Source organism: Miscanthus floridulus, chromosome 1, assembly GCF_019320115.1.
Source record: "Miscanthus floridulus cultivar M001 chromosome 1, ASM1932011v1, whole genome shotgun sequence".
Classification (NCBI taxonomy): Eukaryota; Viridiplantae; Streptophyta; class Magnoliopsida; order Poales; family Poaceae; genus Miscanthus; species Miscanthus floridulus.
Window position 1 is genome coordinate 54,626,122 of NC_089580.1, and position 18,608 is coordinate 54,644,729.

Here is an 18,608-nt window from a genome sequence, read left to right on the forward strand (position 1 = left end):
TTCACATCTCAACGTACACTAGTGCCAAAGGCGACTTCTCCACTAAAGTGGGCGGTGGCGACGGCGACGGCGACGGCCGTGCGCGTACCCGCAGTGGTTCTACGTACACGGCGGCAGGGCAGCACACACGTAAAAGCTTGGGCAATGACGGCTCGTCGTGCCAACGGCCTGGCCCGGCAAAGCCCAGGCCTTAAAGGGTCATGCCTGGGCCTTAGGTGCAGCCAGTGGGCAGGCACAACATGGCCCGATGAGCTAGCATGCTGTGACGGCCCGACCCCCGTCGGGTCTGCCGGCATCAGGCCGTGCCGTGCCGGGCCAGATGGCCCATTTGGCCATCCAGCGCTGGACCCAAAGTGTTGCAGAATATGTTTAAAACTAGTCGAAAGGATAGACAAAATGGTCAATGCAAAGTCCTTGTAGGCTTGTACTACAGGTACACCATCCCAGACAGCTACAGGGGCACGAGTCACTGTTAAGATTGAAATCGATCAAGAGCATATTCATTGATTCACCCCACATCTCTGTTGGAGTTCTCAAACCTTAACATACTACCGACGATGATGATAGTTTGGGATGAAAAGATCCATTTTGATATATTTTCCTCCAGTATATCTCCATGCAGACTCCGGTGGTGGATGATGTGTTACAACCTTCTGGTAAGCGTCATGTGTTTATACAGCTCGCGCCTTAGTAACTTGCCTGATGGCAACCGTGGTATTGAATCAACGAAACAAACTTTACGTATCTTCTTGTAAGGGGCAACCTAATGAAAGTTGATTTAATTAGCATATATGTACATACATAAAAATTGTATGTAAGCTGATAGTTAGTGCAATGCAAAGTGTAATCAAGAAATTAAGTAGGACGTTGGTATGGTAGGCCACCGGTGTAGTGTGTACCTGTTTGGCAATGGATTCCATTATTTGGTCTTCTGTAAGATTATTGCTCCCATTTTGCCTTGCAACAAATGCCATTGGTAATTGTCCTACTTCATCTGGGTACCTATGTAAAAAAATATGGAATAGATTTGAATCTCATAAACATGAGATGTTGGGAAGAAGCAATTGTGATTCTTGGACAACAAACATTTCAAATTCATGCTATTCGTATACTTCCTCCGATCATAACGATGTAGGTTTGTGTAAGGTCGAGATGGCGACTAGAGGGGGGGGGGGGTTGAATAGTCATTTCTAAAACTTAATCGCACCGGCTAACCGAAACAAATGCAGAATTATAACAATCGGTTTAGCCGAGATTATACCCCTCTATCTATGTTCTCTAGCACCTTGCAAAAGATCCTAATTAAACAACAAAGGTGCTGGGCTAGCTAGAGCTCACCTAACCAATTCTAGGAGCAAGGTCGCACAAACCTATGCCACTAGTACTTCAAGAACCAAGGGAGCTCCTACACATGCTAGTAAGCAAAAGCACAAAGCCACCAAAGCTCACTAGCAATGCTCAATAACAAGGCACCTAATGCCAAATTAGAGAGCGCAAATACTTAGCTACACAAACTAAGCAATGTGACTAACAAGGTTACACAAACCAAATTAGCCACGCAAGGGAGCTACTTCTATGCTACACAAGCAAGAAGGTAACTAGCGAGCTACACAAGCTAACTAATTACAAGAGCAACTACACAAACACAATGTATATGAAAGTAATTACAAGCTTGTGTAACGAGGATGCAAACCAATGGGAAGAACAAGGTTTACACGGTGATTTTTCTCCTGAGGTTCATGTGCAAAGTACACTCCACAATCAAATGGCCTTGTACTCTTTGTTTGTCATGCTTTTAGATCATCTCAAAACCAAACTTAGGCGCCTCAATTACTTATAAATATGTTTCCAACTTGAGGACCTTCAATCAAAGTGACTCTAGATCAATCCAATATTTGTCACTTTTCTAGCAGATTTTGTACTCTTCAAAGAAAAATGCATATGTCTCAAAGTACAAATCCAAATACCACGAAATTTGGTGGAGATGTGATTAACTAAGTTATCTAGCAGCTGTAAAAAATTAAGATTCATTTGACTTCAAGATCGCTACTAGATTTCAATTCTTCCACCACTACTACATGCTGAAAATTGCTGCACTATAGCTGACAAGATCCACTCCAAAACCGAAGCATTTCTTATCCACACATGAAAATTGTACAGCGTCTTATACCATAAGTCTAGAGTATGTACACCAATTGTTATGCTAATCCAATAAGTGTTGATTACTCAAACATGGCTAAGATCACAGCTAGCTCAGATTCTCAATTATAGGACAGATTTCAACAATTGAGCTATACTTCATCAAATATGAATCAAACTTGAAACTAACTTATTTGAATACTTCCATAAGACATATATCCATTCAAACCACTTACTAAAAGTCATTTCATAAATTTATCCAACACAAATCAATTCAACCTTGATTACTAATCAATTATCCATTCAATCAACTTATAGCAAGTAACTTTGCATATTTGTCCCTTTCAATCAACTCATATGCACCCAAATGAAATGATTAACAAGAGATATACCTTGATTGGCTCATGATCATCCAACTTGCAAGCTTCAACTCAATTATTTGCAAACCATCAAATATATCCAATGAATTACCACAACTTGAATGTGACACTTGTATGTTGTAACTCTTTTGAACTTCATTCAATTTGACATGGCATTGGGGTAATGATCATCACTTAGCAATTCTTAGCTCAACTACATGATCAACAAGATGAATACCATTTGAACCAAGTCTCCAATGCCAATGGTATCTATAAACAATCATTCAATTTTTAATGGTACCCAAACAATTTTGGGTCCTCTCAAGTTAGGAGCAATATACTTAGGCAATGCCTTAGTATGAATAGCGGGATGTTTTACAATTGCAACCAATGAGGTACCATTGCCATCCTTTCTAAGCACATTATTATCATCAATTGAAGTAGGCTTAGAATTATTACCTAGGGGACATGAATGTGCCATGTGTCCCCTTTCCCGACATGAGTAGCACTTTCTCTTTACTTGAGCCTTTTCTTTCTTGCTCATGTTGTGCTTCTCATTGCCTTGCTTCTCCTTGTTTGCTTGAGCCTTCTTCTCAAGTTTGTTTGGACAACTCGAAGCTAGGTGGCCTAATGTGTCACAACTATAGCATCTCATGTGATCAATCTTCTCCATTTTCTCTTCTTTGTTCTTGCTCACTTGCTTTGCATCTTGATTCATCCTTGGACGCATTGCTCTTTCTCTTGCTTTTCCACCCCTCCTAGTTTTCTTCTTCTTTATCATCAAATTACTACCATCATGGTTGATCTTGATTTGCTCTTGGGGTGTCTTCTCTTGCTCAACTTGTGGCTTTGGTTGAGGCTCTTCTAGTTGCTTCACTAATTGCTTGGTTGGGCACATTGAGGTGAGATGACCCCACGTGCGGCACTTAAAGCACTTAACATGCCTTAGCCTCTCTTCTTCTTTCTTTAACTTAAGCTTTTCTTTATTGGGGCAACCATTTGCAAGATGTCCCACTTCATGGCACTTGAAGCACATAAAATAAGAAAGCTTCTCTTGTTCTTGCTTCTTCATATCTCTTTCATATCTTCTCTTGCCCCATCTCTTGCCCTTGATCTTGCTCTTGTTGAAGCCAATGCCACTCATGTCATTGCGGCTTTCTTGATGATTGACTTTGCTAGTCTTAAAGCCGACGCCACTCTTGTCACCAAAGTTTCTTTGAGACTTCAACATAAGCTCAAAGGTGACTTGAGAGTTGTAGCACCTCTCTAACTTGTTACTTAATTTCTTCACTTGCTCATTGAGCTCATTGTTCTCCTTTAAAAGGTTAGTCTCACAAGACATAGAAGTAGAACAAGCATCTAAATGTAAAGAGCATGGCATATCTAATAAATCATCACAAGAGGTGGATACATGCTTCTTGCCTACATCACAAGGGTTAGCAATATTTTGCAATTTATCATTTGATCCATGTGATGAGCTCTCATTATTTTTAAGTTTCTCTGTAAACACTTTAATGAGAGAAGCATGTTGTTCTAATAATTCATCATGAGATGCAAGTAGTGTCTCATGATTCAATTTTAGCTCATCATGTGAAGATTTAAAAGCATCAAGTAATTTCTTATGTTCTTCACAAGAGTTCTTTAGAAATGAGTTTTCATTTTCTAATTTCAATGTTTTAGCTTTCTCATTTTCTAAAGACATGGTCATGCTAGCAAGTCTACTAACAAGCTCATCATATGAATCAACATGATTAACCACATTATCATTTGATACCTTGGTGTCACCTTATGATATGAAGCAGTGTGGTGTAGTTGGAGAGCTTGTAGTAGCATCATAATCATGGCCCGAGCATGAACCATCATCATCATCAACTGTGCATGGGGTAGGATCATCATGTGCATCACTTGAGGCTTCATTAATCTTGTCAAGTAAACTTGTAGTAGATCGATCATCATCATCACTTGACCATGAGGTGGAGCAATCTTCCACAACCACCAAGTTGTGGTCATGCTCAACATCCTCATGCGCCACTTTCTTGGGCTTATTCTCCTTCTTGAATTTGCCATCATCCCATGTGGAGGAATCACCGAAGGTGCGCTTGATGGACTCCCATATCTCACGAGCGGTTCCCGTGTAGTTTACTTGTTTCATCAACTCAAATCTCGATGCATTCGTTAGAAAACAGCAAGCATGTGCATCAAGTTCATAGAGAACTCTTTGAGCTTTGGTGAGATTTCTATGGTCCAATACATGAGTGAGACCACTAGTGACAACCCACCAAAATTTAGGTCCCTTTGCACGAAAATGATCAAGCATGTGATTTTTCCAAAGTGCAAAGTTTGTGCCATCAAAAATATGTATCTCACAGTCATCTAGCCCAAAGTTCGGCATCCTCTCGGGTCGGTAAAGACCACAAATGAGAGACCTAGCTCTGATACCACTTGTAAGGTCGAGATGACGACTAGAGGGGGGAGTAAATAGTCGTTTCTAAAACTTAATCGCACCGGCTAACCGAAACAAATGCGGAATTATAACAATCGGTCTAGCCGAGATTATACCCCTCTATCTATGTTCTCTAGCACCTTGCAAAAGATCCTAATTAAGAAACAAAGGTGCCGGGCTAGCTAGAGCTCACCTAACCAATTCTAGAAGCAAGGTCGCACAAACATATGCCACTAGTACTTCAAGAACCAAGGGAGCTCCTACACATGCTAGTAAGCAAAAGCACAAAGCTACCAAAGCTCACTAGCAATGCTCAATAACAAGGCACCCAATGCCAAATTAGAGAGCACAAATACTTAGCTACATAAACTAAGCAATATGACTAACAAGGTTACACAAACTAAATTAGCCACACAAGGGAGCTACTGCTATGCTACACAAGCAAGAAGGTAACTAGCGAGCTACACAAGCTAACTAATTACAAGAGCAACTACACAAGCACAATATATATGAAAGTAATTACAAGCTTGTGTAACGAGGATACAAACCAACGGGAATAACAAGGTTGACACGATTATTTTTCTCCCGAGGTTCACGTGCGTGCCAACACGCTAGTCCCCGTTGTGTCGACCGCTCACTTGGTGGTTCGGTGGCTAATTGGCATCACCCGCCAAGCCCACACGTCGGGCACCGTAAGAACCTACCCCGAAAGTGAGGGTAGCTCAATGACACGCTTAACTAGAGTTGCTCTTCGTGGCTCCCGTGGGGCGAGCACAATGCCCCTCACAAAGCTCTTCTCCGGAGCACCGCACAAGCTTCTTGCGGGTTTTGACAGAGACCACCACCAAGCCATCTAGGAGGTGGCAACCTCCAAGAGTAACAAGCACCACCGGCTTGCAACTCGATCATCTAGTGTCACTCAATGCAACCTCACGATGCAATCGCATTAGAATCGCTCTCTCACACAATCGAATGATCACTATCAAGTATATGTGAGATGGAGGGCTCCTGAGCACTCACAAGCATGGACACAAAGTCCCCTAAGGTGCTCAACACAAGCCATGGCCGAGGCCACCTTCTATTTATAGCCCCACAGGCTAAACTAGCCGTTACCCCTTCACTGGGCAAAACTCGAGACGATCGGACGCTCCGGTCGTATCGATCGGACGCAGGACCTCAGCGTCTGATCAATGGATGCTCGCCACATGTCGTCTCCATTCAACCTCAGTCACTTGATCTCAACGGTCAAGTGATGACCGGACGCAGCTGCTCAAACTAACCGGACACAGCAACCCCAGCGTTCGGTCGTTTCTAGTAAGGTACCAGTCGCGACCGGACGCGTCCGGTCCTTCTCCAACTTTTCTGTGTCGCCTACATCACCGTACGTCAGCCTGACCGGACGCACCCTGCCAGCGTCTGGTCACTTTTAGCGCTAGCATCCGATCGAAGACCGACGCCTGCAGGCTCTCTGCCGCCACTGACCGGATGTAGGACCCCAGCGTCCGGTCACCATGTGACCAGCGTCCGGTCTACTCTATGAGACCCTGTCTTTTCTATATAGGGCACCGGTGGCACCGTTGGACTATCTGCACTCTACGGGCGGACACTCCGCCGGTAGAGTTCTTAACCCTTTCGCCTCCGTTTCATCGCCGAGTTGATCCACATCAACTCCAACTTCATCTCCTTTATAAATGTGCCAACACCACCAAGTGTACACCATCATGTGTATGTGTGTTAGCATTTTCACAATCATTTTTCAAAGGATTATCCACTCAACTCGCCATGCCACTCAATCCTAGCGATGATGCAAAGTTAGATCACTCGAGTGGCACTAGATGACCGATATGCAAACACGTTTGCTCCTCTTGATAGTATGGCCATCTATCCTAAACCCGGTCATCAACTTCTCTACACACCTATGACTGGTGAAATGAAATGCCCTAGGTTATACCTTTGCCTTGCGTATTCCATTCCATCTCCTTCAATGTCGATGCAACACATGCACCAACATGATCAACAATGATATGATCCACTCTATATCATCACGTGATCATATTGGTTCATCGATCTTGACTTCACTTACTTTTCACCGTTGCCTTCGTCCATCGGCGCCAAGTCTTGCTCAAGCTTCACCGCCACGCGGTCCATCGCTCCAAAGCCTCTGACTTGCCCTTCACGCTTGCAACCGATCCATCAAGCCAAGTCTTGTTTTGATCTTCTTCACCTTGATCACATGACTCAATGTCATGTCTCATGTGCAATAAGCTCCTTCATCATCACATGTGTGAGCTTTGCAACATCTCCAAATCATTTTCACCTTCACGGCATATGTTGCTCACACATATGTACCTGTGGACTAATCACCTGTGTATCTCACATAAACACAATTAGTCAACCTAGGTTGTCACTCAATTACCAAAACCACACAAGGACCTTTCAGTTTGTCCTAACTCCTAATAGTCAAACATTGTCAACTTTGGCGCCATTAATATAATTTTTATGTTGATTGACAACACAAGGTTAACATTATTAAATTCACTATGAAATAGTTTCATGTAATATATACTCCCCCATCCCAAAAAAAGAATTTGAGTTGTAAATCAATCATAAGTTTGACCAAATATATAAAAAAACACTAATATTCATGATACATATATGTAATAAGTATTATTAGATTTATTATCATGGAATATTTTTTCATAACAAACCTATCTAGATATACAAATGTTAGTACTATTTTCTATAAACCTAGTCAAACTTGAGATTGACTGACTCCTCGAAAAATGAGATTTACTTTTGAGACGGAGGGGAGGACTTCTTTTCATCTAAGCCAATATATTTTTTACGTATATTCGCTAGTCAAAGATGCAAAAGTTTGACTTAGGACAAATCTATATTGATTTATCTTGTGATTTGAGGAACTAGTAAATAAATTTTCAATACATGGAGATTTATGGTATAATTGGGTATATTTATACATTGAAATTATGCCAAACTATCATATAAATGTTTTGTTGCAATTATAAATTGGTAGATTAGAAAAGGGGCACAACTTATCAGTATGGAATAATATAAATAGTTCTATATGTTGTTTCATTTATATATATTTATTGTTTTTTAATTTGATATTTTTTGTTGCTGTCATAATTATTAGTGGTTAACGATTTTATAAGCTTTTAAGAAAATGCTGAAATACTATATGCTTATTAGGATAGTATGGAATTCAACCATTGTTGAAACAATGTTTCATTGAAATAAACAATATATAGATCTTTTTCTTATCTATTTTCAAGAAAACATACGAGCTAACCGCAGCATCCAATATCCTAGGGATCAAATGCAACACATCCTCCAACTCTGCTGGTGCAACCTATGTGTCAAATAAAAGGATTGCATGTTAAGGCATGAAATTTGGTAATGGATGTAGCAGTGAAACTAATAAGTCACTAAAAGCTAAACAAGTCAAATACCTGATACGCCTTGTACTTAATTATATCCTTTAGTCTATCAACAACGTAAAGGAAGCCATCCTCATCAAAATAGCAGAGGTCGCCAGTTTTAAGCCAGCCATCAAAGTCAAATGCTCGATTGCTTGTTTCATCACCACCAACATATCCTATGATTGGTAAACAATACATTTTCATGGAGCTAAAAGTGGCAACCATTCATTACTTTGAGACTTGTAACAAAAAGTACCGATTTATATTATTTTACTACTTTATTTTTAATTACTTTGATGATTGTTGTTGTTTGCTATGAACTGCATCAATTGTCAAATAATCTAACAGTAACAATTTTGTCCAATGCTACTATTTTCTCTATGTTGAAATTTGCCTTTGTAATTTTTGCTTATGTGTACTATGTTATACTGGACCACTAAGTAGATATGATATTGTATCAATTAAATTATCTCTTAAATTAAGTGTTTTTTCTTTTGATCTCTCAATAATGTTGTGCAATGATCAAACAAACATTTGTAAGCATTTTGAAGGAGTGTGGTTCGTTTGACAAATTCCTACCTCTATTTGAGGTGTTTGGGTTTTGCAAAAAGCGTCAGGAAATAGAATAATTGTGAATTCCGATGGGTTAAAATATATCCTTTACTTCCATTTTTTATTTGCAATTTGGACATTTCCGTGGGGAATGATTGAGGAAATGCATGAATGTGACAACTTTAGTATCTTACTGTTACTACTTGGAGACTTCCAAAGGAACCTTCACATTATATATGAGACTTGTTAGAACAAATTATTTCTTAGAAATGCTCACAAAAATAAGAAAGATCTATCTATCCATTTAGTAGAATTTAGTCACCATTGATAATAATAGCCATTGGATCTATTATGTCTTCTTAAAAATCATCCACCTCTAAAATTATGACAAATAACATAATGCGAGCCCCATAAATATGCATCAAAATTATCTAACTTTGTCATTATAAAACATGATATTTACTAACACCTACATCTCATCTTAAATCCAAATTACTCTGCCACTATTATGATATATAATCTAAGTAACCCCTTACATTCACATCTAGGTTCCCTAATTCACCATTATTGTTAAAATAAAACTAAAATAATCCTTCAAATTTACATTCAAATCACCAACATTTGTTATTATGAAAACAATTTATGCATAAAAAGTTTATTTCTAAATTATTCACTTTTGTTATAAGATATAAAACTACTTAAATTGAACATATATGTTATAACCATCATCCATGCATGCATGAACAATGAATATACATGTATATGTTAAATTAGTTAAACTTATATATTTTGAATAAATATGACTTATTTATATTTATATTGATAATATAATTGAAGTCACTCTATTTTTTTTTTCTAAAAGTACTACTCCAATGCCAATCTTAAGCAACGTACCATCATAACAATTAAGAGTGCAGTCTAAGACCTAAAATCCCTATTTTTAATAAAATATAGAAGGAGGGTTTAAATAAAAGGTATAATAAATACAATAGTTTTAACTAACATGTGAGATCAAAGTTTTAAATTCAAAATCTAGATCCATAGCTTAACAAGATATGGTGAGATCAAAGTTTAAAATTCAAAATCTAGATCCTTAGCTTAACAAGATATGGGCTACAATAAGAACCACCAAAATTTAAATTTGGCTTTCAACTAAATGCATACTGTAAACACCATGAGGGCAATGTAGATGGAGAAACATATAGGAAACAACATGAGTAATTGATAGGTTCATACAACTATTAGAGATTACAGAGTATATAGTGGTTACATTAGAAAATAACACATATCAAGAGTGTGTGCGCGAATAGATAAGTAATGTTGACTTATTATTCTAGGTACTAAACATGGACGTCATACTTATCTACTAAGATTCAAACCCATGTACGAGCAAGGGTTGGTAGACTGTCATGAGATAAATACAACAACAAAATTGTTATTTTTATAATTTTATGAATGGTATTAAATAAGTTTTTCATGAGATAAATACAACATCCAATTGATATTTTTATATTCCTCCAATGTCTTTAGCGAGTATATATATTCAATCTTACAATGATCCGAGGTGCCTTGTCTTCAGTTTAGTTGTATTTTTATTTGTTGACTCTCTATTGGACTTGGAAAAAGATGTTGTATGGAATCTTTTTCTTGCGTCTTTGTAATAAAAAATTATTGGATATATAGGTAATATGTATGTAAGTAAATTATAAGTTTTGATATAGTACCTAGCATGACACTTGGGCCTCGGATACATAATTCGCCTTGTTCATTGGTTGATAAGAGTTCACCACTAATAATGTCAACAACTTTGGCTTCAACACCGCTACATAGCCGACCTGTTGATTTTATACGATGACATTCCTCACGACAGACCATGTTTGATATCACACCACCCTCAGTTGAGCCTAGTGCCTGTAGTCCGTAAATAAACCCATCAAAGATACTACAGGAGTAGCACATTGTATCATGCCTATATTTTGCTCAAGAACCAAACAAGTGAAACAATAGTGTCAGGATCTGGGGCTAAAGTTAGATCGGACGTTTGGATGTTAGACTAAACATGAACTAATTATAAAACTAATTACATAGGAGTAGACTAATTATCAAGACGAATCTATTAAGACTAATTAATTCATAATTAACAAATATTTACTGTAGTACACATTGTCAAATTATGGATTACTTAGACTTAATAGATTCGTCTCGCAAATTAACATAAATCTATATAATTAGTTTTATAATTAACCTATATTTAATATTTCTAATTAGTATCAAAGATTTGATGTTACGGGGCTAAATCTTTTGAGCAAACAAACACCCCCGGAGATTCACGATGGGCACGTGTATAATGTTGCTCACTGGCCACGAGATCCTCGTGTGGTGTGATTGATGATGGAACCAAACGAAGATGCAAGTTGCCCGTCTGACGCGGACCTCTACAATTCATAATTTTATACAGGCAAAAGTGGATGGCATTGACAGAGATGACGAGGACTACTCACTCTGTCACTTGTTGTCATAATTTACGTGTTAATAACTTTGACTCGATTTATAAAAAATACGTGAATAAATTTATTAAAAAACTAAATTCAAATATCTATCAATGATACTAATTATGTTTCATAAATATTAATATTCTTTAATATATATTTAATCAAATTTAAAGCGAAAACGACAGACGTTTATTACGGAGGGAGTACTTAACCGAAATCAGCTCGATGTCGGGAAACCTTTCATGGAACGCCGACGCCGCGGCGGTGCTCAGCGGCGCACCGCCACAGACGATCCGAACAAGGTCCGGGAACCCCTCCGGTCCGACGCCGCCTCCCCGCGCTGCCATGGCCGCCACGACAGGCGGCGCGACGAACATCTGCGTGGCCCTGCACCTCGAGGCGGCCTCCAGCACGGCTGCCGCGCCGCAGCGGGTGGCGGTGACCACGACCGTGGTATCGGCCATCAGCACCCCGCGCATGAGCATGTGGAAGCCGTACGAGTGGAACATGGGCACGCCGAGGAGCGTGACGACCGCGGGACCTCCGGCAACGCGCGGCCGCGCCGAGCGGTACTGCAGCGCGGACGCGATGAGGCGCCGGTGCGACTGCGCCAACGCCTTGGTTCGCCCCGTCGTGCCCGACGAGTAGCCGATCGCCGCCACGTCGGACTGCCGCACCACCTCGACCGGCTGTGGCGGCACGCCTGCGGCGAACCCCGGTTCGTCGTGGCCGTGGAGGAAGGACTGGAACTGTGGCGAGTCCAGCAGGATGACGGATGCCTTTTTCTTCCCTGACGCAGGGACTTTGCCGACGGTTGCTCCGGTGGCGAAGACGACGGACGGGTCGCACAGGGCTACCGCGCGGGCGACGTCGGCGGGCGCGGACACCGGGCTGAGCGGCGAGACGACGGCGCCGAGAGACAGCAGCGCGAGGTACAGCACGGGGACGTCCAGGCTGGGCGGCGCGAGCACGAGCGCGACGTCGCCCCTGGCGACGCCGAGCGGCGCGCCGCGCAGGGCCGCGGCGAGGGAGCGGACGCGGGCGAGGAGCGCCGGGAACGAGAGCGCGGCGCCCGTGGACGCGTCGACGAAGGCCGGGTGCGCGGGGAGCGGGCGCGGGAGGCGCGACCAGGCGAAGGACGGGAAGGAGGCGGCCGCGTCGTCGTCCTCCGGTGGGAGCGGGATCGGTGGGCGCAGGCTGCGGAACGTCCTCGTGCTCGGGCAGAAGCCGCTCCGCGGATCCATGGATGGATGGATGAGACGCGTGCGCTTGCTGCTGCGGTGTTGCTGGTGACCACGCTCGCTCGCTTCCGAGACGACAGCGGTCAGCTTGTGGCGGCAAATGGGACTCTGCACGACTGCACGTATACGTACTTGTGCATTTTGCGTATGCTTGGAATTTGGGTTTGGATTTGGATTTGGAGGTGATTGTCACGTGGATTTGTATTATTGCGATGTCACCGGCCACCGGCCACGCCCACTTTGCTATATATAAATATATGTAAGGAAGATGATCGTGCCGCGTGATTATGCAGAGAGTACGTACGTATACGAATGGCCGTGAAGCATGCACGTACGGTATGAGACACCGACGGGGCACCTACTAGGCTACTAACTTCATTCCCGATACCAACTTTCAGGCGAAGGTCAGCTTCTATACTATTTCTAAATCATCCTAACTATTTTTATCATATTCTGCACCACTACTTCAACAGTACTTTTCATCAAACAAACAGTGTTTCCCTCTCACAACAAATCAGCATAAACCAAATTTCAGCAAAACAAACCGAGTTTATTCTTTCTCTCTCTTTTACATTTGCATCAGGAACCCTATTCTATTTCTTTTTTACCCCACATCCTTCCACCTCTAGATTGCCCAATCGATACGTGCGTGTATATTTTCGTGCGGTTGGGTCTATTTTCCTAAGTACTGAAAGATTGGGAGTTGCGATAGGAAGCTGTTGGAGAATATTTTTTCAATCTTGCTAAAAAGTTATCATTGGGAGTGAGTTTTGGAAAATCTTGGTCATGGAGATGCTTTTAGTATCTGAAAGGCAACGGTGGGTTTATACCTTGTGATAGGCAGATGTTTGGGCCAAACGGTGGGCCCATGATGGCTCGAACGGGGGCTTATGGGTCTGTTAGTTCGCCTAGATAATCGGGACTGGTTCGTATGAGGTCGGTCTTGTAATTGTAGTTTGCTGTGTCTGGTTCTATTTCCTAGCAGAGACAGGCTAGGGCCTTGTTTAGATTACCCCAAAATTCCAAGTTTTTTCACTCTCTCTCCATCACATCAATTTTTAGCCACTTGCATGGAGCATTAAATGTAGGTAAAAAAAAAAAACTAATTGCACAGTTTAGTTGGAAATCACGAGATGAATCTTTTGAACTTAGTTGGTCCACGATTGGACAATATTTACCAAATAAGACGAAAGTGCTACTATTCATCGGGTTGAAATTTTTCTCAATCTAAACAAGGGCCTTGTTTAGTTCCCTTCAAAGTTCCAAATTTTTTCACTCTCTCTCCATCACATCAATTTTTGGACGTTTGTATGGAGCATTAAATGTAGGTAAAAAAATAACTAATTACACAGTTTAGTTGGAAATCACGAGATGAATCTTTTGAGCCTAGTTGGTCCACGATTGGACAAAGTTTGTCAAATAAGACGAAAATTATACTATTCATCAGGTTGAAAATTTTCTCAATCTAAACAAGGCCAAGGCCTAGATAGGGATCTTATTTGTTTGTTTGCCTGTACATGTAGTTATGGTCACCCTAGAGTGGCATGTGGTAGACTTACCACTAGGCAGTTTCCCGGAAGCCTTCTTAGGGAAGATTTACGTAGAAAAGCAGAGCCAGAACGAGTAGGTAGGAAGTGTAACGTTGAGATCTCTCCCTGGACCCTTCTCCCTCCGGGTTCCTTAGTTTGATAGGAGCCATGGAGATTGCGTCTCACCTCGACGAAGTTGGGCTTTCTCTTCTTGCAAACATTTTTACAAACGGGCTGAAGACACATGTCGTTCCATGGTGGTCGAGACCTTCACACTGCGTCCGCATGCTCGCTCTTTCTTCTCTGTGCTGCGCGCGCGGGTGGGAATGGCGGCGACTGTTGCGGGACCGAGCCCGCCGGCACCGACGCCAGCGGCAGCGAGGTGGTGGACAATAAATGCAGCGCGCGTGATGCTCCCCATGCGCTCATGGCTAGGTATGGTGTCGCCTGTGGCGGGACCCAGCCCACCGGCACCGCCGCCGATGGCCGCTGTTTACAAGGTGTCCCAGCCGGCGACGCCGCCTCCCGTCGTGCAGGGCGTCAGGGGCGGGAAGACGTGCGGTGGCTAACTGAGGACGGCCAGCGATGGAAGGCCGTGGCATTGGACCCGACAGAGATGCGCCCCGCGTTCGCGTCGTCGAGAGGAGCGGTGGGTGAGAGAAGACTGAGTTCTTGTTCAGTCGTAGGAATTTGGATTCCGGGGTTACTGTAGCACGTTCGTTTTTATTTGGCAAATAGTGTTTAAATATGGACTAATTAGGCTCAAAACGTTCGTCTCGCAATTTCCCATCAAACTGTGTAATTAGTTTTTTTTTCGTCTACATTTAATGCTCCATGCACGGGTCGCAAATATTCGATGTGACAAGTACTGTAGCAACTTTTTGAAAGTTGAGATGGAACTAAAAGGGCTCAGGAGGTGATGGAAACAGCCGCCGCTGCATGGAGCAGACCAGGCCAGAGAGAAATGAAGCTTGATTTCTTTTTTTAATGCATCTCGGCAGCCTGGCCCAGCCATATGCGGCCAACCAAACGCGCCCTAAAGCACTGCGTTGCCCAGGCCCAGACGCGTCCAGGCAAATAAACATGGGCCGGTGTAGGTGGCGGGCCTGTCCGAGAAGACCATAAACACGCCCTATGTCACGAGGACGCGCGGCCATCACTCTTTCGCTCTCTCCCCAAGTGTCAAAAAAAAAATGCTGAGAGCCCTAGGCGACGAGGAACGGGGAACAACAAACGGTCGGCGGTCGGCATCTGCCGGCGGAGGCTTGTCAGAGGCAAGGCGCAAGACGCTGCTTTACTGAGGAGCCTTAAGTTTATTGAGGCACCGACGAGAGTACGGAGCCACCACCAAGCCCGCCGACGGCCCACCCCTACCAGTCTTCCACAACGATTTGTTGAAAATGTGAGTATTTTCGCGTGGTTTTCGTCAGTTTTTCTTACAATTAAGGGGTTTCTATCTTGTGAATCGGTGTTATTTACACCCTAATAGTGCTAGGGAGCAGTAGGACACAGACATTCTGGGCTCTGGTTTTATTGAGTTCATGCTTGACTACGAGCAAACCCAGCACCTCGCCACTGGGGACTTCGTGAGCTTCGGTAACTTCTCTGCTGGGGGTTACTTGTGGAGGATTAACTGCTACCCCCGCGGGGGCGACATAAACGGCAACAACGAGCACTTATCTCTCTACCTGGAGCTTGTGAGTAAATCGAAGAAGTTCAAAGCCATCTTTGATGCTTTCTTGGTGGGCAGAGATGGCAAGCTATGTTCTCCCAATGATAGGTGCTTGGACACTTTGTAGCTAGTAGAGAAGGACACTTTCCAGCTAGTAGAGACAGAGTGGGGATGGGATCAGTTCATGAAGCGAAGTGATCTTGAGTTGTATGTGATGAATGACATGGTCACAATTGTGTGCGGGGTCATAGTTATGCATGACAGTACCTTGTCTGTGCTGCCGCCATCCAATTTACCCAAGCCACTTGGGTCACCTGCTGCCCTGCTGGATTGCACTTTGGGAACAGACGTGTCATTCATTGTGGGTGGTGAGACGTTCCATGCTCACCGTGCTGTGCTTGCAGCTCGATCACCAGTCTTCAGTGCGGAGCTCTTTGGCCCAATGGCTGACGCCACGATGCCATCCATCACGCTGCAGGACATTCACCCTGCAACATTCAAAGTTATGCTTCGGTTCATGTACACAGATGCCTTGCCTCCAGATGATGAGCTTGGATATTCTCCTGCTGAGATGTTGCAACATTTGCTTGCCGCGGCTGACAGATTTGCACTGGACCGTCTGAAGGTTTTATGTGAACTGAAGTTATGGGACAACACCTCTGTGAAGACAGTTGCTTCTGCTTTAATTTGCGCTGAGACATACAACTATCCAAAGTTGAAGAGAAAGTGCATAAACATTTTTGCTGTGCAGGAAAATTTCTACAAGGCAGTGTTCACAGATGGTTTCGCCATGTTGTTGCAGAAATTCCCAGCTCTTGCTGCTGAGCTGAGAAAGAGGGAGGGGAAGGGGCATATCCGGATATAAAACACTTAAATTTCCAATATATATAGTTCAGAAGTTCGACTATATATTTATTGAAGTATTTTGGAATGACAGTGAGCATATCTTGATTCCTTTGGAGCATATTAGAATATGAAGCACTTGATGAACAGAGAGCATGTTCTTATAGTTATACATCTTGCATTGTTGCACGAAGTTGCTGCCAACTGATATATGCAGTCTCGGTGAAGTTGCTACCAAGGGATATATGCAATCCCAATGAAGTGGCTGCCAAATAATATATGTAGTGCTTAGTGATTTAGCTGCTAAAGTGCCAAATTTAAGCGTCGTAACGCAAGGTGGATGATAATGACAGACAGCTAATAATGTGCAAAGCTGTGGAGGTTTATGCTACAGTGATAGCCTATTTTGTTCCTTTGGGGTTTCCTTTTGCTCTTGGAGTTGTCCTGTCCTGAACCTGGCTTGTTCTGTAAAGCTTTCAATATGTTTCCTTTTGCTAAGCTGATATGGTCCTAACTATGTTTGGCCTTAGTTAATTGGATACTACATGATCTGTAAGTATGTTGGAATTTAAGTATTTATGCATCACAATTCTGTTGCATTTGCATTTTTATGGTTCTTATGTCCTGCTGATGCTTGATTCATTTGAAAACTGAAAGAAATAATACCTATATGTGACTTGGAGGCTTAGGCAACACTCTGCCTTGTATAGCTTTTACATACGACTGCCCATCGTCACGTAAGGTATCACAAGGACCTTGTTTCTATCAGGTATCAGCATTTGAATTAGAATGGGTGCTGCTCAATATGTCACCATTTCGAAACGCAGCTAGTGTTATGGTATATCTCCACTTGTTCTTTACTGTTCGATTCATTTGAAAACTAAAATTTCAAATTTGTGGAACCTATGTTGATGGCTTCTTATCCAGTACAATGTGTCTGTTTTCTGTCCTTTGTAGCTCTGGCATGCTCCCCTTCCATCCAGACATAGTGATGCATCTAAATTAAGCTTGTGACTTGGTTGCCTGTACTGTACTGTCTAAATATTTCTTCATGGTTGAAATTAAAGAACTTCCATATGACAGTATTAATTGCCCCTGTTAACTGAGGGGTACCTGACCATAAGATAAGGAAGAGGCCAAGCAAAACATTGAGGCATTGTGATATACAGTGGCTTGAACTTATCTATGCCAACTGTGTTGAAATCTGAAGGAGCCTTATCAACTTCTGTGGAACTACAAAATTTTGCATCTGTTATTTTTCTTATGTTTGGTCGAGTGCTACTTCCTCGCTGTTCTATTTGTTGGAATTTGCAGTCAACGGAGTTTGCATTTCCTGATTTTTTCCGAGAGGAATAAGCCCGAAACTGTTCTCCTTGATAAGTTTGGGTATGGGATAAAATCATAAATTGAACCGACTAACATATCTCATGCGTTTAAAAATTAGGTTGGAACATACCAAAATTATGAATTATCGTCCACAGATGCATCGGATAAAATCATAAATTGAATGCAAAATTTGGTTTGCCCATGCATTGGACGGACACACACTTAGTTAAAGAAATAAAACTGGATGCATTAAGAAGGTTTGTTGTCCATAGTGTCAAGGAAAACCATGGAAGTGCCACTGCACTGACGGTGAGGGCCTGTTTGGCTAGGGGTCACTAAAGTTAACTTTAGTCATTTTTAGTCACTAAAATGCCAAACACGCTGACTAAAAGGGGTTACTAAAGTTTGGTGGCTATTGTCACTAAGGGGTAGCTAAAAATGACTAAAATTGGTCCCAGATGACTTTACTCTCTTTCTCTCTCCTCTCCTTTTTCATTTTTAGGCTAATTTAGGATGAATAATAAAAATGAACTAGATGCATGCGCGTAACGCACTCAGTCTGCATGGAAATC

The 18,608-nt window shown here is 42.3% G+C and overlaps 2 protein-coding genes across 2 annotated transcripts; one reads left to right on the plus strand and one right to left on the minus strand.

The window, feature by feature from the left end:
* Positions 1-544: 544 nt before the first annotated feature.
* Positions 545-12,758, minus strand: LOC136484171 (4-coumarate--CoA ligase-like 7). Its single transcript, XM_066481384.1, has 6 exons — positions 11,638-12,758; positions 10,658-10,844; positions 8,412-8,557; positions 8,244-8,311; positions 900-1,002; positions 545-763 (listed from the first exon to the last, which is right to left on the minus strand). Exons 1-6 carry the CDS (start codon positions 12,667-12,669, stop codon positions 644-646), a joined length of 1,656 nt encoding a protein of 551 aa, XP_066337481.1. The 5' UTR covers positions 12,670-12,758; the 3' UTR covers positions 545-643.
* A 3,176-nt stretch (positions 12,759-15,934) lies between these two features.
* LOC136484177 (BTB/POZ and MATH domain-containing protein 1-like) lies at positions 15,935-17,129 on the plus strand. Its single transcript, XM_066481397.1, has one exon. The coding sequence runs from the start codon at positions 16,052-16,054 to the stop codon at positions 16,730-16,732; it is 681 nt and encodes a 226-aa protein (XP_066337494.1). The 5' UTR covers positions 15,935-16,051; the 3' UTR covers positions 16,733-17,129.
* The last annotated feature ends 1,479 nt before the right edge of the window (positions 17,130-18,608 follow it).